This window comes from Erpetoichthys calabaricus, chromosome 9 (genome assembly GCF_900747795.2).
Source record: "Erpetoichthys calabaricus chromosome 9, fErpCal1.3, whole genome shotgun sequence".
In the NCBI taxonomy this organism is placed as follows: Eukaryota; Metazoa; Chordata; class Cladistia; order Polypteriformes; family Polypteridae; genus Erpetoichthys; species Erpetoichthys calabaricus.
This window is the reverse complement of record NC_041402.2, coordinates 36103088-36127258: the sequence shown is the minus strand read 5'-3', so window position 1 is coordinate 36127258 and position 24171 is coordinate 36103088. Positions and strand designations below refer to the sequence as shown.

At 39.0% G+C, this 24171-nt stretch overlaps 1 protein-coding gene across 1 annotated transcript in view; it reads left to right on the top strand.

Moving 5' to 3' along the window:
• The window catches only part of rpgrip1l (RPGRIP1 like), a 209977-nt gene that overhangs the window by 1921 nt on the left and 183885 nt on the right, over window positions 1-24171 (top strand). Inside the window, exons 2-3 of the mRNA XM_051931527.1 lie at window positions 2688-2780; window positions 16189-16333. Coding sequence (XP_051787487.1) covers window positions 2696-2780; window positions 16189-16333 — 230 coding nt within the window. The 5' untranslated portion in view covers window positions 2688-2695. The remainder of the gene's footprint in view (window positions 1-2687; window positions 2781-16188; window positions 16334-24171) is intronic.

The window sequence follows — 24171 nt, the reverse complement described above, 5'->3', positions numbered from 1 at the left end:
AGACGCAGGAATCCCACATTTTCTACCTCCGAGAGTGGCTGGTCACTCAATGCAATGTACTCGATAATTGCCTGTGTTATTTTCACAGCACGTGGATTGTCTCTGGACATTTTCTCTCGTCTTGCAAGAGTTTGCTGCAGCGTGGGTTGTGTTGGTTTAGAAGCGTGGGTAAACTCTTTGTACTCGTTGTCGTGTTGGGATTTTAGGTGCTTGATTAAATTACTTGTGTTAAATGCGCTACCTTTTGAGCCTCCTCTGGACAATTTCGCTGAGCACAATTTGCAGTCCGCCTTTGTTTTGTCGTCTTCATTCACTTTGAAATAGTTCCACACGGCTGACATGTCTCGCCTCGCCTTCTCCCCGTTCTGAGCTGCAGCCGGAGCCTGGGGGCGGGCACTCGGTGCCTGTGATTAACCCCTTACACGCCACTCAAACATAGACATTTCTCAGACCGTGGTATCGGTCCCCGGTATCGGGGGACTTTTAACGAGTACGAGTACTTTAGAAAATGTGGTATCGAGGCCGATACCAGATACCCGTTTCGGTATCGGTGCATCCCTAATTGTCATACCTTTTAAGCGAAACTGCACCTGGACTAATACTACAATTCTAAGCAATTTGTAGAATCGGGTGCTCATTATGCAAACTTCATAGATTTGTGCTTAGTATTTTACAAAGATGTTATCAAATTTCAAAGTATAGATTTAGAATATTATACTTTTATTTAGCGTTTCCCAAGGCCAGATAGCACTAAAACATTAAGCTCCTGTTTGAGTAGTGGATAAAATATAAAGATCTTAGGTGAGGTAAATGGAATAATTAGGTTGAATGTATTAACATGATCAAAAGGTGGAAAACAGAAAATTTACCTTACCATTTAAAATATGATACCGCTGTTCTTCTTTCATCTGTGTCTCTTTAACCAAAACTAATAAATAAATTGAATATTATTTTTTGTAAATCCAGAAAAATATGCATAGATCACAGAATCATGGTAGTGTACCTTCTATACTGCCATCTACAGCACACAGTTTTCTGGTAGTCCCCCAAAACAATCTTTCTATATAATTTATAAATACTCAGTCCTCCCTGCGTGGGTTTCCTCCGGGTGCTCCGGTTTCCTCCACAGTCCAAAGACATGCAGGTTAGGTGCATTGACAATCCTAAATTGTCCCTAGTGTGTGCTTGGTGTGTGTGTGTGTGTACATGTGTGCCCTACAGTGGGCTGGCGCCCTGCCCGGGGTTTGTTCCTGCCTTGCGCCCTGTGTTGGCTGGGATTGGCTCCAGCAGACCCCCGTGACCCTGTCTTAGGATATAGCGAGTTGGAAAATGACTGACTGACAGATGTTAAGCAGGTGCTTGGGACTTTAATCCAGCTATCATTTACTTCACAAAGCTGAACAAAACATCTGTGTGTTATTGCTGTAAATCACAGAACCTAAAGTTATTTTTTGTCAGGTATAGTATAGAATATGTTTCATACTACTAACAAAAGCTGTTACATAAGGTCAAGCAAAAGAAAATGGATCTCCATAAGCCAAACAAATGAGAAGTTTATTACCAGTTGTATTACTTCTGAGTCTTTGTTTAGTACATCAAAAGTAACCCAGGAGATTTCTAACTTATTTTTCTGAACATGTTTGATTGTAATTTTTTTTTTAATATATGTTACATTTAATAATGACATTTTTGTTACTTATTTTGTCTTATTTATCTTTCCTATTAAACTTGAAATTAATGCCAGTTAACTGTCTTACACTGACAGCACCCAGCATTTGTGTTATTCTTTTGTGTCATGCATCCTGAACAATTCTGAAGCACCGTATTTGTGTCTTTTCGAATAACAGCATGCATTTTTTCCGGTCACATTCCACATTTTAAATCAAACTGTTTATCCACCCTTAGTTAACATTTAACTAGATAGGCAGGCTCCAAAACTGATGGATAAATAGATTACTCACTAAGTTATTTTTATAAATATTTAAATGCTGATATTGGGCTCCTAACCTTAGACTGTGTTTCAGAAGTGTGTTAAGGTGAATATTTTGTTGCATTCAAGGATGAAATTAAAAAGTGGGGCTTTTTACATGTTCTTTCATTATAAAGGCTATGTGCTTAACATGTCTTTTTACAAAACCACTTGCATATATCTTTAGTACCATAAGTGGAGCAAAGGGCTGATAAAATTAAATAGGATATAAATAAACAGTTCAGTTTTTTATTAGTAGAAGATGATGTATAACATTCTGAATTCAAAAAATGGAGCATTTTGTAAATCTTGGAGAAAAAATGGTAGACATGAAATAGTGTGAGGCTCCATTGTACTTCTTTTACTTGGGAACTTCAGTGTTTTTCACTACTGTACCTGTATATTTATCATGAGCCTAGAAAACATATTTTTATTGACCCCTTGTTTATTAATCCTTTTGTTTTTTTTAAGCTTTGGGATAAATTAAATCATCCCTATATTATTGTTGCTTTTTTGTCATTTAAGTTCTTCATTAAATTTATGCATTATGCAGTAAGTGTGTAAGTTTTTCATGTTTAAAAAGGCCCAGGTTCTCTTTAAGAATTATTTTGGAAACATAAATGAAAGTCGCAAAGATTAATTTTTCATAAACAGATTAAAAATGTCTTTTGCATTCTGCCATTGTTTAACTTTTTTATGCTTTTTTTACTCGTAACAGATTAAGCCATGTCAGCTGTAGCTGATGAAACAGCAGGAGATCTGCCTGTGAAAGACATGAGCCTAAACCTGGCTGGAATTGCTGGGCTGCAAGGTTTGAAACACCTGCTATTTATTACCTACTCAGACTTTGATCAGTGTCTTCATTAGTTTTTCTTTGTAAACTTGCTCTTTTACAATTCAGTTGACCTCAGTGGTCAGTATTTGATGATTAAAGACACTCTTGCTTTTCACCTGTCTTGTAAAATGAACAAATTTGTCTTATTTTCAAAGATTTCTATGTCTTCAACATCCTGTTACGACAAACAGAAAGGCGCCTTTGATTTCTATTTTTATCTTACATTTCCTTTCCTCTTTTTTTTTCATTTAACAAAACTTTTCTTTACAAAAAATACACTCAAATGTTTTTTTTAAAAATAAATCCATATGTATCTTTTCTGTGGCAATAAGATTTGCACATATTGGCATGAAAAGGAAAACAAAAAACTACAAAAAAATATATATATACACAGTGATCCCTCGCTATATCGCGCTTCGCCTTTCGCGGCTTCACTCTATCGCGGATTTTATATGTAAGCATATTTGAATATATATCGTGGATTTTTTGCTGGTTCGCGGATTTCTGAGGACAATGGGTCTTTTAATTTCTGGTACATGCTTCCTCAGTTGGTTTGCCCAGTTGATTTCATACAAGGGACGCTATTGGCAGATGGCTGAGAAGCTACCCAACTTACTTTCTCTCTCTCTCTCTTGCGCTGACTTTCTCTGATCCTCATGTAGGGGGTGTGAGCAGGAGGGCTGTTCGCACACCTAGACGATACGGACGCTCGTCTAAAAATGCTGAAAGATTATCTTCACGTTGCTACCTTCTGTGTGCAGCTGCTTCGTGAAGCGACATGCTGCACGGTGCTTCGCATACTTAAAAGCTCAAAGGGCACGTATTGATTTTTGACTTTGTTTTTCTCTGTCTCTCTCTCTCTCTCTCTCTCTCTCTCTCCCTCTCCCTCCCTCTCCCTCCCTCCCTCCCTCCCTGCTCCTGACGGAGGGGGTGTAAGCTGCCGCCTTCAACAGCTTTGTACCGGCGGTGCTTCGCATACTTAAAAGCCAAACAGCCCTATTGATTTGTTTGCTTTCCTCTCTGTTTCCTTTGAAGAGGAAGATATGTTTGCATTCTTTTAATTGTGAGACAGAACTGTCATCTCTGTCTTGTCATGGAGCACAGTTTAAACTTTTGAAAAAGAGACAAATGTTTGTTTGCAGTGTTTGAATAACGTTCCTGTCTCTCTACAACCTCCTGTGTTTCTGCGCAAATCTGTGACCCAAGCATGACAATATAAAAATAACCATATAAACATATGGTTTCTACTTTGCGGATTTTCTTATTTCGCGGGTGGCTCTGGAACGCAACCCCCACGATGGAGGAGGGATTACTGTATATATATATATATATATATATATATATATATATATATATATATATATATATACACACAGCTAATATAGATACACAAATTGAATTGAGTAACTTGATTTTTATAATTAGTTCTAATTAATATTTTGAGTGGATTTCCTTAGTACTTTAATAACTCAGATCAGCCACAACATTACAGTGAACCTGCCTAATATTGTGTAGGTTCTCCTCGTGTTGCCATAACAGCTGTGACCCTTCAAGGCATGTACTCCAAAAGACCTCTGAAGGTGCCCTGTGGTATCCAGCATGAATACATTAGCAGCAAATTCTTCAAGTCCTGTAGGTTGAGAGGGTGTAGCACCCATGAATCGGACTGGTTTCTCCATCACATCCCACAGGTGCTCAGTTGGATTGAGATGTGGTAAATCTCTGAGGCCAGGTCAATACCTTGAACGTTTTGTTATGTTCCTCATACCATTCCTGAACAATTTTTGCAGCGTGACAGGGCACATTATCTTGCTACAGAGACCGCTGCCATCTGGTAATACGGTTGCTATGAAGGAGTTTACGTGGTCTCTAACAATTTTAAGGTAGGTGGTCATGTCAAAGTAACATCCACATGAATGGCAGGACCTAAGGTTTCCCAGCAGAACATTGCCCAGAGCACTGCCTCAGCCGGCTTGCCTTCTTGCCATAGTGCATCCTGCTATCATCTCTTCTCCAGGTGCACATGCACCCAGCCGTATACATGATATAAAAAAATGTGATTCATCAGACCAGACCACTTTCTTCCATTGTTCCATGGTATAGTCCTAAGACTCATGTGACTACTGTAGTTGCAGCATTGGAAAGAGGTCAACATGGGCACTCTGACAGGTCTAAAGCTATGCAGGCCCATATGCAGCAAGCTGCAATGCATTGTGTGTTCTGATAGCTTTCTCTCATGGCCAGCATTGTTTTTCAGAAGTTTGTGATACACTAGATCTTCTGTCAGATTGAACTAGATGGGCTAGCCTTCACTCCCCACACACATCGATGATCCTTGGGCTCCCCTGATCTTGTCGCTAGTTCACCGGTTGTCCTACTAAAAACTACATACGGGCAGCAGTCCACAACACCTGCTGTTTTTGAGATGCTCTGTACTAGTCTTCTAAGTAATATAATTTGGCCCTTGCCAAAGTTTCACGGATCATTATGCTTGCCCATTTATCCTGCTTCTAACACATCCCCTTCAAGAGCTGTTTATTTGTCGTTTAATATATTCCACCTCTTGACAGGTGCCATTTTAATGATGTAACTTGGCAGTAGTTTGAATGATGTGTATGCTATAGCTGTGTTTAATTTTTTTTTTTTTTTAAACTTGGCTTTATATTTCTTGGGGACTTTTCAAAAATAAGGCTGATAAAGTGCACTGGCCCTATTGAGTCCGTTTAATGTGTTAGTGTGGGTGTTGGGAGCTCACAAATTTGTGGTAGCCCATAATGGGGAATATCTGACCAACAACATCTTTCAGTCTTTGGTTTTCTGTCTCTTCTCCCCTGGGTGTAGCAAATGTATTCAGCAGCAAACCCAGAAATCAATCTTGCAGATTCTTTAAATATGTTGGGTAGCTGTGGGTAAAGTGCTGGATTTGCCTACCAAGGAGTAGTACTGTTAGAGTTATAGCATATTTCATGTCATTTGTCACCCTTGCAATTGACTATCTGACATTAAGAAAACAAATAAAAAGGGATACTCAATGCTCTGTCTGTCTTGCCATTTGTGAAACTTATGAAATGTATTGACTAGGTAGTATCAGATCCATGTCAAGTAAACTGTACGGGGCTCCAGTCTAGCATTGGGTAAACTGAATAAACACACCAGCACTCATTCATACAATGCAGAGTCACCAATTAACCCAAAATATATGCAATAGGAAATACAGGCACAGAGAAATCATGTCAGTTTCAGTCACAGGGCTGAGATCTGAAATCAGTTCACCAGAGATATGAAAGGACTTCTTTAAGCACTGTGTTACTCAAAGAAGCACAGAATATACATCAGTTAAAATTTAACCAGGAAGTAGATGAGATGATCCTTCTTAGACTGAAAAATTGTATTTGTATCTCTGAGTAATTCTTTGGAAGTTTGTCAACACCCTTGTTCTTAAGGCTTTGGAAAGCGTCCTCACTGTGTCTCTGTGTGGGACAGTAGATGTTAGAATCGGGAAGCAATTTTTTTTCCTGCTTTAAAGAAAAAAAAAAATTTATACTGTTATGTTTTTTGGAGAATTTGAACATCGGGGAGTCTTACGTTATAGATGTTTTTATTATAAATTTCCTCTGGACTGATTTGGAATTTTGTCATTGTTTTGTTTTACTTACTGCACTGCCTGTTTTTTTTTTTTTTTCTTTTTAATGGGCACTGCCATTTTGAAGCTCTGTTAATACAATGGCCTTATGAATTCACCTATATGAAACTTTATAAGCTGGTGCTGCATGCTATGTGGCATCCAAGATTGTGGGTTTTGTTAAATGGACTGACTTCTGTGCTTCTTTCAACTTCATAATTGCTTATCATTTTGTTTTTGACAACAGTGTTAGTCTTTTTGTTTTTGACATTTGCAGTGTTACTATTTTTTTCCTTTTTCCAGCCCATGTGGCCTGTAAAGTTAAATCTTTCTGGCAGTACCTGAAGAAGGGGCCTGAGTTGCCTCGAAAGCTTGCATATTGTAATCTTTTTAGTTAGCCAATAAAAGGTGTCATTTTGCTTGACTTTTCACTAGTATTAAAGATAGATGTTACTTTAAATTAAATTAAAGCTGTAAAATGCTCCCCCATAATATTATACTTTTGAGTCCAGAAATAGTACATAAATCTAAAGTTTGTTTTTTTTTTTTTACATTTGGTGTCTGGAAAGTATTGTTTCAGTCTTCTCTGAAAATAGACCATCCTTTACACAGAAAGAAATAACTAATCTAGGAATAATAAATCCAAATCATTTGCTTATTCACAATGATCAGCACTTTACACATATATAAATGTGTCAGGTCCAGAAGTATTTTGAAATGGATTTGAAATAAAGCAATCATTAAAGTTTAAAGTCTACACTTCAATCGCATAATTTAAGGAGTTTACCAAAAATATTGTATGAACCGTTTAGGAATGACAGTCATTTTTCTGCATAGCCGAAACCACACCCCTGCCCCGTTTTCCTGTATATGGACATTTGACTGACAAGCTGTTTCATAGCCAGGTGAGAGCAGTTATTTCATTATTTCATTTACTATTAAGCAGGAAAAGGGTCTGGGGTAGATTCCAAATATATAATTTGCATTTGGAAGCTGTAAACTCCCAATATGAGGTCCAAAGAGCTGCCCATGCAAGAAAAAACAGCCCATCATTAGGCTGAGAAAACAAAACAAACACTTTGTGAGAGATTGTCATCAAATCAACCATTTGTTACATTCTTAAAAAGAAGGAACATATTGGTGAAGGTCTGGAAAACCACAGAAGACAACTGTTTTGGATGACTGAAGAATTCTGTCCTTGGTGGGGAAAAAAAAAACCCTTCACAACATTTAACCAAAACAAGAACACTCTCCAGGAGGTAGTCCTGTCATTGCCAAAGTCTACAATCAAGAGAAATCTTCATGAAAGTAAAGACAGAGGGTTTACCACAAGGGGCAAAACACTGGTAAACCTCAAGCATAGGGAGGACAGATTAGACTTTGCCAGAAAACATTTTTAAAAGCCTGCCCTGTTCTGGAACAATTTTCTTTGGACAAAGTAAACTAAAATCAGTATATACCAGAATGTTGGAAAGAAAAGAAACCGGTCATCATCTAATGAATACCTCAGCATATATGAAACATGGTGGAAGCTTTTTTATGGCATGATCATGCATGGCTGAAAATGGAAGTCAGTCACTAGTGTTTATTGATGATATGACTGCTGGCAGAAATAGCAGGATGAATTCTGATTTGTACAGGACTATACTATCTGCTCAGATTCAGCCAAATGCTGCAAAACAGACAGTACAACTCTTAACAGTACAGATGAACAATGAGCTAGAACATACTGCGAAAGCAAACCAAGTGCTTTTCAACGCAAAGTACTGGAATATTCTTCAATGGCCAAATCAGTCATTTGACCTCAACCTAATTGGACATGCATTTCACTTGCTGAAGACAAAACTAATGGCAGAAAGTCCAACAAACAAGCAGCAGCTGTACGACAGCTGCAGTAAAGGCCTAGCAAAGTATCACTAGGGTGGAATCCCAGCATTTGGAGAAGGCCATGTGTTCCAGACTTCAGGCAGTCATTGACTGTAAAAGATTTTAAACCAAATATTGAAAATGATCATTATGATTATGATAGTTTGTCCAAATACTTTTGAGCCTCTGAAAATAGGGGAACCATGTATAAAAAGGTCCATCTTTACAAAAGCCCATACAATATTTTTTGTTAAACCCCTTGCATTAAAGCTGAAAGTCTATACTTCAATCACATATTGATTGCTTTGTTTCAAATCCATTGTGGTGTTATTCTTCTTCTTCTTCTTTTCTTCTTCTTCTTTTTTCGGCTGCTCCCGTTACGGGTTGCCACAGCGGATCATCTTCTTCCATATCTTTCTGTCCTCTCTTACCACATCCTACAGATCCAAAATTATGAAAATTGTGTGTCTGTGCAAATACTTTTAGACCTGACTATATATTACTAGGGGGCTCCGCCCCCTGCTCGCTTCGCTCGCCAACCCCTGGCGTTGGGGCATGACAAAGAGTGAGATGTATGAATTAGATATAGAATAGTGTGTAGGTGTGGATGATGCATATAGAAAGCAAAAAATACAGTGTTTGGCACAGAGTAATGGTTTATTGGAATATTTCTTTGCACACAACATTAGTAGTAAAGATGGTGTCCTGTCCTTGAATGAGTCTTCCTTGGCATGGAGCATTTATAACTTTAACTTTAACGTCAGATGAACGTCGAACACGTGAGAAGGCAACATAAAGTTGTCCATGTCCAAAAATGGGCTCAGAGAGGTAGATGCCAACCTTGTCCATGGTTTGTCCTTGTGATTTGTTGATGGTCATGGCAAATGGAGGTTTAATGGGGAAGTGTCGGCGTTTCAATGTAAAAGGTAATTCTAGGTCAGAACTCGTAAGGTCAATTCTAGGAATGAGAACAGTATTGTTAGCATGTGATCCTGTAAGAACTGTCGCTTGAATAACATTGTGTGTCATGGTGTTGACGACTAAACGTGTGCCATTGCATAAACCCTGTTTAGTGTTAAGGTTTCTTAATAGCATGATTATTGTTCCGTTTTTAAGGTTAAGATTGTGTTGTGGTAATCCGGCTGGGTTAATAGTGTTCAAATATTCTAAGGGGAAATTCAGATGTTCATTGTCGTCATCAGAGTCAACTTTGTCAGAGCTTAGAAAGAGCCGTGCCTCTCCAGGAAGTAATGAAATGACCTGGTTATTAATGTGATCAACATTAATATTTTTTGGACATAATATAGTGCGTTGTGTTAAAAGGGGCATTTGGTCTAATGAGACCGCTGTTCCAAATATCTCCGTAAGTAAGTTGTCGCAGATGAAGGGTTGAGGAATTGTAATAATATCTGGGTGAAGTCCATCTGTATTGGTGAGTGTACAATGTTCTAGTTGTAATAACCAATTGTTATATTCGGGATCTGGAAATCACATGTTTTGTACCAAGTGTATCTTTAGAAAGCAAAGCCAATTGTTCGCGTAACATTTTTTGTTCCGCGGTTTTAGAAGCGCGCCGAGGTGATTTTTTTTGTTTGATGCGGGTTCGTGTTTGTGGTCCTGTTACTCGAGCCGTCTAGTTTTGTATCCGTGATCGTGAATTGATGACTTGTTTGATCTTTATCGTTAGGAATATGGATAAGTAATAAGTAGGATCGAACTCACTGTTAATATGCGGACTGTTCGTTTCTTCGTATTATCACCAATTAGGTCTCGCGCCTGTATATGTATTGTAGTTCGGTCTCGTATTGTTTATATGACGTCGTCGTGTATTTTAAGGTGGACTGAATAATAGCTGAGCGCATGGTATGTGGAGCAATAGGTAAGCACTGTCTAAAATCTACTCCTAATAAAAGTACCTTTACTCCAAAGGGAATATTATTATTCATCAACGCAATGCCAATTGTCCGCGTATTTTAAGGTGGACTGAACAATAGCTGAGCGCATTGTAAGTGGAGTAATAGTTAAGCACTGTCTAAAATCTCCTCCTAATAAAAGTACCTTTCCCGCAAAGGGAATATTCGTATTCATCAACGTTTGTAGAAGTTTATCAGTGGTGTTGAGTAAGTGACTGGATGCCATTGTACATTCATCTATAATTAATAGTGTGGCAAGACAGATGTCACGTGCATTGTTACTGTGAATTGTCATAGTGGATACCGATGTTTCTGTGATTGGGACCGGTATTTGGAATAAGGAGTGACATGTGTTTTTGGAGCCGAGACATTTTTTCTTCCGCGGTTTCAGAAGCACTTTGTAGGTGCCGATGTGATTTGTGCATATTTGCGTTCTTGATTTGTTTCAGGGTGCACTGTTCCAATGCGATGTAATATTTGTACACATACGCGAAAGCAGTATGGGTCATTGCCTTTTGGTGACCTGATATTTACTCCGGTAGATGCAAAATCAAATGAACTATTGTAGGATGTAATGCAGATGCGCCGCCGTGTATTTTGTTGTTTCATGCGGGTTCGTGTGTTTTGTCCCGTTATCCGAGCCGAATCGTTTTGTACCCGTGAGCGTGTATTCATGACTTGTTTGTTCCTCAGCATGCGAAATATGGATAAGTAATAAGGAGGATCGCACTCACTGTTAATATGGAGCCTTTTCTGCAGTTGAACGGTTAATAGTGCTTTATTGTAAGGAGATCCACCTATGCTGCCTAGTGTGAAGGTGTTGAGATGACATATGTTTAATATGGACGGTTCCCCTTTAGAAATGGGGCTTTGGGTGTCACTTCTTATTGATGTTAGTGTGTTTGTGGGTCTGATTTGTCGTTGTTGTGAACGTTTCGTGTGCCATGTCTCGTCTCTAATGGGCCTGGCGTGGCGGTCACGGCTTCTTTTTTTTGGTGCGTTAGGAGCTTGTTAAATCCTCCTGTTTGTGTGGGTCCCGTTTCGTGTGCAATGGGATTCATGCGGCGCTGTGTGCTTTTGCGGCGTCTGAGCGGGGGGAGGGGGATTGGTGGGGCGCGAGCGCCTTCTTTCTTTTTGTGTGCCAGGGGCTTGTTGAATCCTCCTCTTTGTGTGTGTCCCATCCGTTGCTTGTAGGGTGGGTGGGGTGGTTTTGGGTTCTTTTTTTTTTGTGTGCCAGGGGCTTGTTGAATCGTCCTCTTTGTGTGTGTCCCGTCCGGTGCCTGTAGAGGGGGGGGGGCTTGCAGGTGGGCGCGAGCGGCTTCTTTTTTTTTGTGTGCTAGTTTCGTGTGCAATGGGTTTCGTGCGGTGCTGTGCGTCACCTGCGTTTGCCTCCTTTTTTCTGTGCTGACTCCTTTTTTCTGTGGTCGCAGGGCCTCATTTCTTTGACTCCTTTTTTCTGTGCTCACTCCTTTTTTCTGTGGTTGCGGCCGCCTCTCGCGGAGCCTCATTTCTTGGGGCGCCTGCGCAGTACGTCTTTTTGCGGCTACGGCCCATGGCCGGATGTCCCTGCGTCCATCCGGTTTAGCATTCTCGGTTAGTAATATGGATACTGTATGAGTACATGTATGTACATATAATGTTTTTTGGTTACTAATAAATCTGGCTTTGAGGATTTTGTTTTTCTTACATGTAAAGCCAACTTCAAAGAACATTTTTATTGAGTTAACATCTTGATCTCGAATCTGTCATTTAGTAACATAAAGTTTCTTTCTCTTAACTCATTTATTAATAGATTCTTTGCTATAGTTACTACCATGGCTCAATGTTTTGCTCAATTTAATGGAGATTGTCCCTGACATAATCCATCTACAATATGTTGTTATCACTCAGAATTCTTAGTACTTTTACAGATGTTGAGTTGTTCAGGCCCACAGGCAGAAAAGAAAGGTCCAAACTAAGCCATTTGGGCCACATTGCTTGACAGTGAGGATAAGATTATTTTGGAGCAGCCAGTGTTAGATGGTTTGTTGTCAAAACATGCAGAAAATCTTTTTAAAATGTACAGGATGATTTTAAGGGTTTTTTTTTTTGTAAACCTAATGCAAGAAGCAATAGTCATAATAGACATATCCAAAACCCAGATTATTTCTTTGGTGCATTATTTTGTTGTTTATTGTCCTTTTCAATATTGTTTATTTTTGCCATTTTGCAAATACTGTGATTTCATCCAGTGCCATTTTGTGACAGTGTTTTGCATCACTGGTACTGCAGCTCTGAGAATTAGAGAGTAGTCACAGTGACAGTCATTTTCATGACATAAAAATAGCAAATGTCTTGGCTGCCTTGTTTTGTGTAATGTGACTATGCTGCCTTATTTAAGCTGGCGACATTGTTTGCTGAATTTCCTGTCTTTGCTGTGTGCTTCCCATTGGCTTTTCAAAAAAGATAACATTTTGTTAGCAGTGGAGTATTCAGCATGAAAGTTCTGATGGACCACGTAGACTTGGGAAACTAGACATTAAAGAAGTAGAGCCATCCTGAGATGGCATGTAGTAGGAGTATGTGTGTGAATGTGTGTGTGTGTATGAAAGTAAAGAGCAGAACTTTTAAACACTTTCGTCTGCTAATTCTATTGGCCTTAGAAACATCCAGGCTTGGATTTGTTTACAAAGGTGAGGAAAGTAAGTGCAGATTGTGTTGTCTCTGACCCTAAGTGAGCAGTGTAATGTTAGGCTGGTGGCATGAATACACAAGTAGTGGAAGCTGCAGGAGACAAAAAAGATCATTTAGCAGCACATAAAAGGAGCAGTGCAAAGTCAAAGCACTGGAGTGATGTTGAATGGCAGACAAGAAAGTAGGCTGCCTCTAGTAAGCCTCACGTCATGGAGCAAGGGAGAGACACTGAATTTTACAATGGTTTTATGCTAAAAGCAACAGTGGTTTTGAAATTGTAGCTGAATACTGCCGTAAAAATCAGGAGTGGTCTCCCCTAGACTTTCTCATATTCTCAGATATCCATCCATCCATTTTCCAACCCGCTGAATCCGAACACAGGGTCACGGGGGTCTGCTGGAGCCAATCCCAGCCAACACAGGGCACAAGGCAGGAAACAATCCTGGGCAGGGTGCCAACCCACCGCAGTATTCTCAGATATGGGGATGGATATTTCAAAAGTAAACCACAAGACAATGATAATATTTGTATATTATGTACATTAAAGAACCATCAAGAACAAATCCAATCAAACTAACAATATATTGAACAATTATTATAAAAGTAAAGTTGAAATAATCGGACCTAGCAGCTGCATGAATTAAAGGTAAAGTACCACTTCCAGTTAATGGAAATTGCCCAAAAGTTGATAAAAATCTATGTTTTGTACCTAATACTTAGGTGAACTAAATTTTGCACCCAAGTGAAAGCTTACTCAAGTTTTCGTGTTTACATACATACATACATACATACACACACAGAAAGACACATGGTAATTTAGTACTCGGGGAGGTCTAAAATGGCGAGATTCCATCAAAATCTCGAAATGGAATTTTTGGAGGATTCCAGTACTTTCGCTATATGAGAAAGTCAGGAGGTCTAAAACATCGAGATTCATCAATATCTCAACATCAAATGTTTGGATGATTAAAATGTAACAAGAAAATGAAAATCTATTAACATATTGTCATACATTACAATCGCCAAAAGACAATGTTTAAAAGATATTGCAACATCATCATCATCAAATGCTCAACATTGAAAGTAAAAACACAAATGAATATTACAAAAAGTCCAATTTTTGCTCAGTGGACAAAGTGCTAAATTATAGTGTACATACGTGATTGACATAATTCGTGACAATGATGACAACTACTCAAAAATAGAAGATGTGTAAGTTCATGCCCCCTGTAAATTTTGTCACAAAAATCAATCACTGGGGTGCTTAAAAGGGCTGTAGCCTTCAAGCCCCAAGGCAGAACTGAAAAGATCAGGGTGTGTATGTGCACACATGATTAGAAATATGGCAAGAATAATGCAGGGTCATAGGTCCTGCCAAGCAATGTGGAAACAGGCTACCAGTGCCAGGCACAAAGAAAATTTCAAAATCTCCAAAAAGGAATACAGTATTTTTTTTTGTTCTTTATTTCGCCTTATACAATTTCTTGTATTAGGAATTTGGTAGTTTTCGCATACCCCTTGGGGTCAGAGCGCAGGGTCAGCCATCGTACAGCGCCCCTGGAGCAATTACAGGTTAAGGGCCTTGCTCAAGGGCCCAGCAGAGCAGTGGCCTTTTTGGCAGTGACGGGGATTCGAACCGGCAACCTTCGGGATACCAGCGCAGCTCCTTAGCCTCAGAGCCACCACTCCGCCTTTTTTAGATAAGTAATTATACTGAGCATATCATGAACATTTGGAAATATTTGATTATGACACCCAAGTTAAGTTTGCTATAAACATTTTAATCATACATTAAATTGTAGAAGCAAGTTTACTACCTATTTATTTTTTTTCACAACAGCACTATCAGCTGAGAGATTGAGGGGCAGTAGCTGTTACTCTCAATTAAAAGCAAATCTCTTATCTAATGATTTCATAACAGCAGCATTCTTTTAATGTAAAGTGCTTCTCTTAGCTATTCTCTCATAAATGCAATTGCTAATTTGCTTGAATTATATCGCTAAGATAAGAGGATTCTTGGTTGTAATATTAAAGTGCTTTGAATTTTCTTGAATAAATATATATATATTATTTTTAAGAAGCACATGACTTACTACTGTACTTGATGAAAGAATAAGATCAAGATGGGGGTTCAAAAGCGATACCTTCTACCTGGTGAGGGTCAGAACATTGTCCCAAGTTAGGAGAATAGAATTTGTCGCCCTGGTAAAGTTGAAGACCAGGAGGATTGGCAACACATGGTTCCTAAGAGATGTGTAGTCGCATTGTGCTTTTAGGCTAGATAGCCAGGAGTATGCTTAAAAGGCACCACTCTTTTAAGGCTACCATCTTGCCAGGGATTTTGTGAATCCACTGTCATGTTGGAACAGTACCATCCTGCTATTCCTCCATCCAAAGAGTGATGTCCCTGAACCCTGTATATGATTACAGGGCTTAAATGAAGTGCCCCCAGGAAGAGGTTTAAAATTCCTATCGGCCCAGAGGCTAATTGAGTCTTAGGCCAATAGCAATTCTAGCCAAGGTCTTGAGATAATCCTATACTGAAATGGCACAGTTTTGATATGGTGCTTGGTGGCAGCAAACATTTATCTGGTTTCTTTTTAACATTGTGTCTCATTTTTAAATAAAATAAAAGCACCAATTTTTTTTTTTTTACATAAGTGTGTCCTTCAGCATTATTTCAGATGTGGAAAGATACTATGAGATCACTGTTAACAACTTGCATTTATATCTGTGTGTGAGTGTGTGTTTGTCTTTGTATGTGTGAACATGTACATGTTCATCCAGGAATAATACATGCTGTTTTAAAACAGTCATTTGCTTTCTGGTTTGAGGACCCATACCCATTTCAGAGTAGGGATTCAAGCATTTAAAAATTGGGTCAGTTTCTTTTAAAGACATTGAGTAATATAATGCTGTACATTTATCAAATATTCTGACATCCATGACTGGGATGAAAACCAAGAGTTTCAAATCCCTCATTAGTATAAAAGTTGCTCGAGATTATCATTTCCTGCTCTGATGAGTTTTACTCTTAACTTGTTTAACTTTATTTTCTTACTTGAGTTAGTTTCCTGAAACCTTATGATTTATTTGTTTTTTAATCTATGACTAGATTAACTTTCACAAGTATCAATTTTGCTGAATTTCCTGTTTAACATGATTTTCTTTTCCTACACCATAGTTTAGATAATTTAGATTTAGATAATTGCTTTTAATGATTTTACTATTGGTTTTCATTGCTTTTAAAATAGGAGGTAAATTTCAGAATTGTTCTAGAATTAAAGTTGTCATGCTACTGCTTTGGCAGAGCTTTCCGGAGCCCAGAATACCAGAGAGCGACAGGCGGTGGCTCATGTATCGCGTGCTGAACTGGAAGACCGCTACTTGCGTCTACATGATGAAAACATGCTTCTCAAGCAACATGCTCGTAAGCAGGAAGAGAAAATAAAACGGTAATTCATTTTTAACATCTTTTATTTCTGTGTGTTTAATAGTGAGCCATTTATAATAGTTAATGGCTAATTATAGCTAATAGTTAATTATATAGTAATTGTAAAAAAAGTACCTCAGAATGTATCAGTTATATTCTTGATCATTTTTGGTAAGATAAAAAAGTAATAAAAATACACATTTGTTGTGTGAATGCAATTTGCATTGAATCTTAATAGAAATAAACAAGTAAGTAAAAGGAAGAACACTTTTTCTTTTTTTCATCCATCCATCCATTTTCCAACCCGCTGAATCCAAACACAGGGTCACGGGGGTCTGCTGGAGCCAATCCCAGCCAACACAGGGCACAAGGCAGGAACCAATCCCAGGCAGGGTGCCAACCCACCACAGGACACACACAAACACACCCACACACCAAGCACACACTAGGGCCAATTTAGAATCGCCAATCCACCTAACCTGCATGTTTTTGGACTGTGGGAGGAAACCGGAGCGCCCGGAGGAAACCCACGCAGACACGGGGAGAACATGCAAACTCCACGCAGGGAAGACCCGGGAAACGAACCCGGGTCTCCTAACTGCGAGGCAGCAGCGCTACCACTGCGCCACCGTGCCGTCCTCTTTTTTTCATTTATAACTATTTTCAACCCATAACTCAGAGTGTCTTGATTATCTGGATAAATTAAATGAACTGGAATAAAAAGAAAGATATTTATAACTGACTAGTCATTTAGCCCGTTACAATAACGGGCGCTAGAACAGTAGTGCATAAACATTAGTAGGAACAGTCTATATTAAATGGCAAGGGACTTTGACCTCATTCTTTTTGTTGGTCGGATTTTTCTTTCTTTCAGCCTTTCTTTTGTTGATGTTTACTTGCTGAGCTGACTGTTCTTCGTGGGCTGCCGCCGTGTACCGTTCACATGTGAGATGCCCGTGTACTGTGTCATCCCCAGGAGCCCGGGATTCCCGGGAATGACATGCAGGATTCCCGAATTCCCAGGAATGGATAAACCTGTCCTGGAATGGATTCCCTACCCCAATGGGTGGCTCAGCTCTTTCCTCCGAGAGAACATAATGATCCCCCTTTGTTTTCTCCCCAGTAGCCAGCCCACATCTGTAAGTCTCCTTCATACTCTCCCTATTTTAGCCCGGGTTCATATATAGGGAGCGAATCCTGTTCTGAGTTACACCTGACCCCCAGACAAGCTCCCCACCCAGAAACTCAGCCCCGATACTTTCCCACCTGGGTAGTTTTTAAATCCTGTCCAATTCTCTTCTGGGAATACACCATCCTGCCGAGTGGGCCACTGTCACAAAACGACTCCAGACAGATAAAAAGGTTTGGGGCAGCTACCCGTTGTTTCCTTATGAGGCATTAGCTCTCTGGAAATGTGTTCTTTTGAATTGCGGCGTTTTAATTAACCTAAATTTAAATAATTATAAATAAAAAGGTATTATCCCTCTCCAGCATGCAATATGACGGTTACAAGATTTACACGAGAAGTATAAGGATAATTTAGCTCTTTATTGACGGGTTCACGCGGTATTACAAACGGGAAGCTTATAACAGACATATCAAGCATGTGGGTATCTTGACCTACGCAGTCTGCCATCTATCATTTGCCACACTGAAAGGATTTTAACCGGACGGAAGACATAATCTTCCACCCGGCCTCGGATGGAAGACATAATCTTCCGCCCGGCAGCTTCACAAGTGTGTTGGCCGTAGGTCCATTCTTATATACTGGTTTCTCTATGTGCAGGCTCTTGGCTCCGGATCCAAACAAGGACAGGAAAGGACTCAAACCCCACCTTCAAAAATACAGGAATAGCACAATGCCTACATACAGTTCTCATTCTCCCAACAAGGAAAGAGAATGGTGTGCTGACAGAAGACAGAAATATACTAGTTTGTCTTTATGCTGACTATTCAATTCTCCAGTTGTCTTTGGCTCTCTTGTCCTATGCTTGGCTCGGCAATTCTAAATGCTGATGCTGTGCCCCTGTGTACCATACTTGGTGCAAGACACATGACAGCCCGCAAGGAGTTTGCTAAAAGACACCTGAAGGACTCTGAGATGGTGAGAAATAAGATTCTCTGGTCTGATGAGACCAAGATAGAACTTTTTGGCCTTAATTTTAAGCGGTATGTGTGGAGACAACCAGGCACTGTTCATCACTTGTCCAATACAGTCCCCACAGTGAAGCATGGCGGTGGCAGCATCATGCTGTGGGGGTGTTTTTCAGCTGCAGGGACAGGACGACTGGTTGCAATCGAGGGAAAGATGAATGCGGCCAAGTACAGGGATATCCTGGACAAAAACCTTCTCCAGAGTGCTAAGGACCTCAGACTGGGCCGAAGGTTTACCTTCCAACAAGACAATGACCCCAAGCACACAGCTAAAATAATGAAGGAGTGGCTTCACAACAACTCTGTGACTGTTCTTGAATGGCCCAGCCAGAGCCCTGACTTAAACCCAATTGAGCATCTCTGGAGAGACATAAAAATGGCTGTCCACCAACGTTTACCATCCAACCTGACAGAACTGGAGAGGATCTGCAAGGAGGAATGGCAGAGGATCCCCAAATCCAGGTGTGAAAAACTTGTTGCATCTTTCCCAAGAAGACTCATGGCTGTATTAGCTCAAAAGGGTGCTTCTACTAAATACTGAGCAAAGGGTCTGAATACTTAGGACCATGTGATATTTCAGTTTTTCTTTTTTAATAAATCTGCAACAATTTCAAAAATTCTTTTTTTTGTCTGTCAATATGGGGTGCTGTGTGTACATTAATGAGGGAAAAAATTAATTTAAATGATTTTAGCAAATGGCTGCAATATGACAAAGAGTGAAAAATTGAAGGGGGTCTGAATACTTTCCGTACCCACTGTATGTGTGTATATATATATATATATATATATATATATATATATATATATATATATATATATATATAATATATATATATATATGTGGGTTTGTGTTTGTATGTACATAATTATATATAATTTAATACAGCCAGCTGTTTTAAATGTATATAATAAAACAACAAAAAAGATGATGGGTTTGGATTTCCACATAGGGTAATCCTTGTTTATTGTTATGAAGGTATGTTACTCAGTGACTTAATTACAGTTTTTGCCAGTACTATTTTTCAGTCAATGATCCATCAATTTTTACTTTGCCTTATTAGTTTCATGTTCATTGTATCTCGTCTTTCTTCAGAGAGGTGGAGCTGCCCAATCTTGTTCATCATCTACTGTGTCTAGACCCCCATATGTTGTCATTATAAGAGTCAAATTTTGCTAAGGCCTGGTTTAGCTCAGCCCAGCCAACTGCTTTTTTCTCTCTCTGCTTTGAAACATTTCCAGCTCCAGGTGCTTTTTTTCCTTTCATCTTTGGCCAGAATAATTAGCACAGCTAAAGCACTACTGAATTGTGTGGAAATGTGATTCAATTCATTGCTTTTGAATTTGATTTGTTTTAGAATAGGTACATTTGTTTAATATACTACATGGTAAGCAGTCCTTCAATCTTTAATCCTGGCCCCAGTGTTACTGTCAGTAATAGTAAGAATTAGATTCAACTTCTGTCCCATTTCCTTGTTGAATCTTTGCCATTTGTAGGTAAATTAGATCAGAGTGCCCAGCTTACTTTAACAGCTAAATATAAAAGATGGAATCAATTCAGAGGTGTTTTTTCAGTTTCTTATGCATTGATTAATTTTCTGTAGAGTAATCTGTGCCATCCAAAATATAAAACTGCATCTGCTGAGCACCTAAGAATCAGGTTTGATATTAGTATATGTTTCAACCCCCCCAAACCCGAACCCCCAAACTTCTGGCTTAGGAGAGTTTACCTGCCAGGCATAACTAATGCAAAGTAAAGAGTTTTAAGTAACATTCTGTAGGGATAAGTATTTGATTGAGATATAAAATGTTACTAAAAAATGTTAATTGTTCAGTCATTCAAAGACTTGCATGTTAGGTGCATTGACGATGCTAAATTGGCCCTAGTGTGTCTGTTCGGTGTGTGTGTGTGTTTCTTCTGCGGTGGACTTGCGTCCTGTCCAGAGTTCCTGTCTTGCACCCTATGCCAGCTGGGGTAGACTCCAACCCTCACTGCAACTCTGGTCTGGATTAAGCGGGTTAGAAAATGAGATGACAAAAATTATATGCATGTATTCAGTTATAAATGAAGTCTTTTGTTTTCATGATAGCTTATACTGCTATGGACATTTGTTAAAGTGAAGTTTTAATTTTTGTGATTGTAAATGTCCAGTTATACATTGTAGTTAACATATAATATCAGAAAATATTCTCTATTTCTCAATTATTTTTCTACATCTCTTTAAAGAAAAGATATACAGTTACTGTACAATGCTTGCATTCATGTTTATCCACTAATTACAAAGCTGACTTTTGTTTGTCAGTCCACCTATTGTTTTATGAAATTAGTTTATATTAACATTCAATTATTCATTTTTCAAACCGACTTGCTCAGTGAATTAGATGTATTCTGTGAAAACCCATTTAGGTCCAGAAAGAGAATGCAGAGTTCACGTTACAGCTCTGAGACAGCAATGCCACTATACTGCCCCCACAAAGTATACATTTTTATAGATTTTATTCTCTTATTGAATCTGCTATAGCATTCCTCATCATCTCCTGGTTCTTGACTGTTTGTATACTTTTTTTCTCAAGTGCTTCTCTGATCTTTATCAGATTTTTTTACACCTGCCTGAATATTTTCATCTACTACCCTCTTATATCTTCATATATTCTGGCTCTTCAGCTCTCTCAATGTATAATTTTGTTGTTCTGCATATGTTACATCTAACATAAAAAAATAACCGTTTTTGCAAAAAACAAAAACTAAAAATGACAACAGCTCTCACTGCAAAACATCCAGAATGAAACAGGCAGGAAACCAAGCTTAAAGGTAGCATTAACTAAAACAGTTATTACAGGCTAAAAAAATAGATTCACTAAACTTTATGAATACAAAACCAAGAATCCGACAGTACAAGTTTAAAAAACAAAATGTTCTTCCTGTATACCATATGATTAAATCTTCAAAGATTTCTCAGTTTAGATATACATAATGCATATTGTTATTGCAATACAATCATCCCCATTGCGAGCATTACACACACAACAAAAAAAAATTAATAATTCACGTGTACAGCTTGCCAAGAAATCTCCGTTCAATATATAAAACAGATTCTTCCATCATATCTTTGAAGCAGAATTTCCTCTCTGTTTGGACCATTCAGCTTTAGAATTCTTTAAGTTTAAACTAGATTAATGCAACTTAATACTCAGGTTAATACTGTTCACTGTGGCTTTCAAAGAAAGAAAGAAAGAAAGAAAGAGAGAGAGAGAGAGAGAGAGAGAGAGAGAAAGAAAGAGAATTTTCAGTTGCTGAACAATTTGTTGAATGTTCGCGCATAACTCTCTATGGCTCTCCCAGTCTCTCTCAGCGTGTTCCTTCACTACCATTTTGTATGGATGGAAATTAAAGTTCTCATGCAAAATCCTCATCAAACACATGTTGGAAATGCCTAAGGCAGAAGCCACCCACTGAAGAATTGTTTTCCCAATTTGGTACATCACCGTTAGGAGGAATGCTGAAGTGCGTTCGGAAGGCATATTGTGTAGTGATGATGGATTCGTTGTTTTTGAAGAATGCTTAGACAGTGAAAGCACGGTGTGCACCAGACAAAGGCATGTTGCCAAATGAAAACTACAAGGGATTGCCAATCAAAGGACCCCAACCCGCTTGACTGCCTATACCTCATGCAATGACCTTGAGTCATTGTACTAGTACTTCATTTTGGCTCACCCTTTAATATACAGGTGCTGGTCATAAAATTAGAATATCATGACAAAGTTGATTTATTTCAGTAATTCCATTCAAAAAGTGAAACTTGTATATTAGATTCATTCATTACACACAGACTGATGTATTTCAAATGTTTATTTCTTTTAATGTTGATGATTATAACTGACAACTAATGAAAGTCCTAAATTCAGTATCTCGGAAAATTAGAATATTGTGAAAAGGTTCAATATTGAAGACACCTGGTGCCACACTCTAATCAGCTAATTAACTCAAAACACCTGCAAAAGCCTTTAAATGATCTCTCAGTCTAGTTCTGTAGGCTACACAATCATGGGGAAGACTGCTGACTTGACAGTTGTCCAAAAGACAACCATTGACACCTTGCACAAGGAGGGCAAGACACAAAAGGTCATTGCTAAAGAGGCTGGCTGTTCACAGAGCTCTGTGTCCAAGCACATTAATAGAGAGGCGAAGGGAAGGACAAGATGTGGTAGAAAAAAGTGTACAAGCAATAGGGATAACCGCACCCTGGAGAGGATTGTGAAACAAAACCCATTCAAAAATGTTGGGGAGATTCACAAAAAGTGGACTGCAGCTGGAGTCAGTGCTTCAAGAACCACCACGCACAGATGTATGCAAGACATGGGTTTCAGCTGTCGCATTCCTTGTGTCAAGCCACTCTTGAACAAGAGACAGCGTCAGAAGCGTCTCGCCTGGGCTAAAGACAAAAAGGACTGGACTGCTGCTGAGTGGTCCAAAGTTATGTTCTCTGATGAAAGTAAATTTTGCATTTCCTTTGGAAATCAAGGTCCCAGAGTCTGGAGGAAGAGAGGAGAGGCACAGATTCCACGTTGCGTGAGGTCCAGTGTAAAGTTTCCACAGTCAGTGATGGTTTGGGGTGCCATGTCATCTGCTGGTGTTGGTCCATTGTGTTTTCTGAGGTCCAAGGTCAACGCAGCCGTCTACCAGGAAGTTTTAGAGCACTTCATGCTTCCTGCTGCTGATGAACTTTATGGAGATGCAGATTTCATTTTCCAACAGGACCTGGCACCTGCACACAGTGCCAAAGCTACCAGTACCTGGTTTAAGGACCATGGTATCCCTGTTCTTGATTGGCCAGCAAACTCGCCTGACCTTAACCCCATAGAAAATCTATGGGGTATTGTGAAGAGGAAGATGCAATACGCCAGACCCAACAATTCAGAAGAGCGGAAGGCCACTATCAGAGCAACATGGGCTCTCATAACACCTGAGCAGTGCCACAGACTGATCGACTCCATGCCACGCCACATTGCTGTAGTAATCCAGGCCAAAGGATCCCCAACTAAATATTGAGTGCTGTACATACTCATACTTTTCATGTTCATACCTTTCAGTTGGCCACCATTTCTAAAAATCCTTTTTTTGCATTGGTCTTAATTGATATTCTAATTTTCCGAGATACTGAATTTGGGACTTTCAGTTATAATCATCAACATTAAAATAAACATTTGAAATACATCAGTCTGTGTGTAATGAATGAATCTAATATACAAGTTTCACTTTTTGAATGGAATTACTGAAATAAATCAACATTGTCATGATATTCTAATTTTATGACCAGCACCTGTATATATATATATATATATACAGTGGTGTGAAAAACTATTTGCCCCCTTCCTGATTTCTTATTCTTTTGCATGTTTGTCACACAAAATGTTTCTGATCATCAAACACATTTAACCATTAGTCAAATACAACACAAGTAAACACAAAATGCAGTTTTTAAATGATGGTGTTTATTATTTAGGGAGAAAAAAAATCCAAACCTACATGGCCCTGTGTGAAAAAGTAATTGCCCCCTTGTTAAAAAATAACCTAACTGTGGTGTATCACACCTGAGTTCAATTTCCGTAGCCACCCCCAGGCCTGATTACTGCCACACCTGTTTCAATCAAGAAATCACTTAAATAGGAGCTGCCTGACACAGAGAAGTAGACCAAAAGCACCTCAAA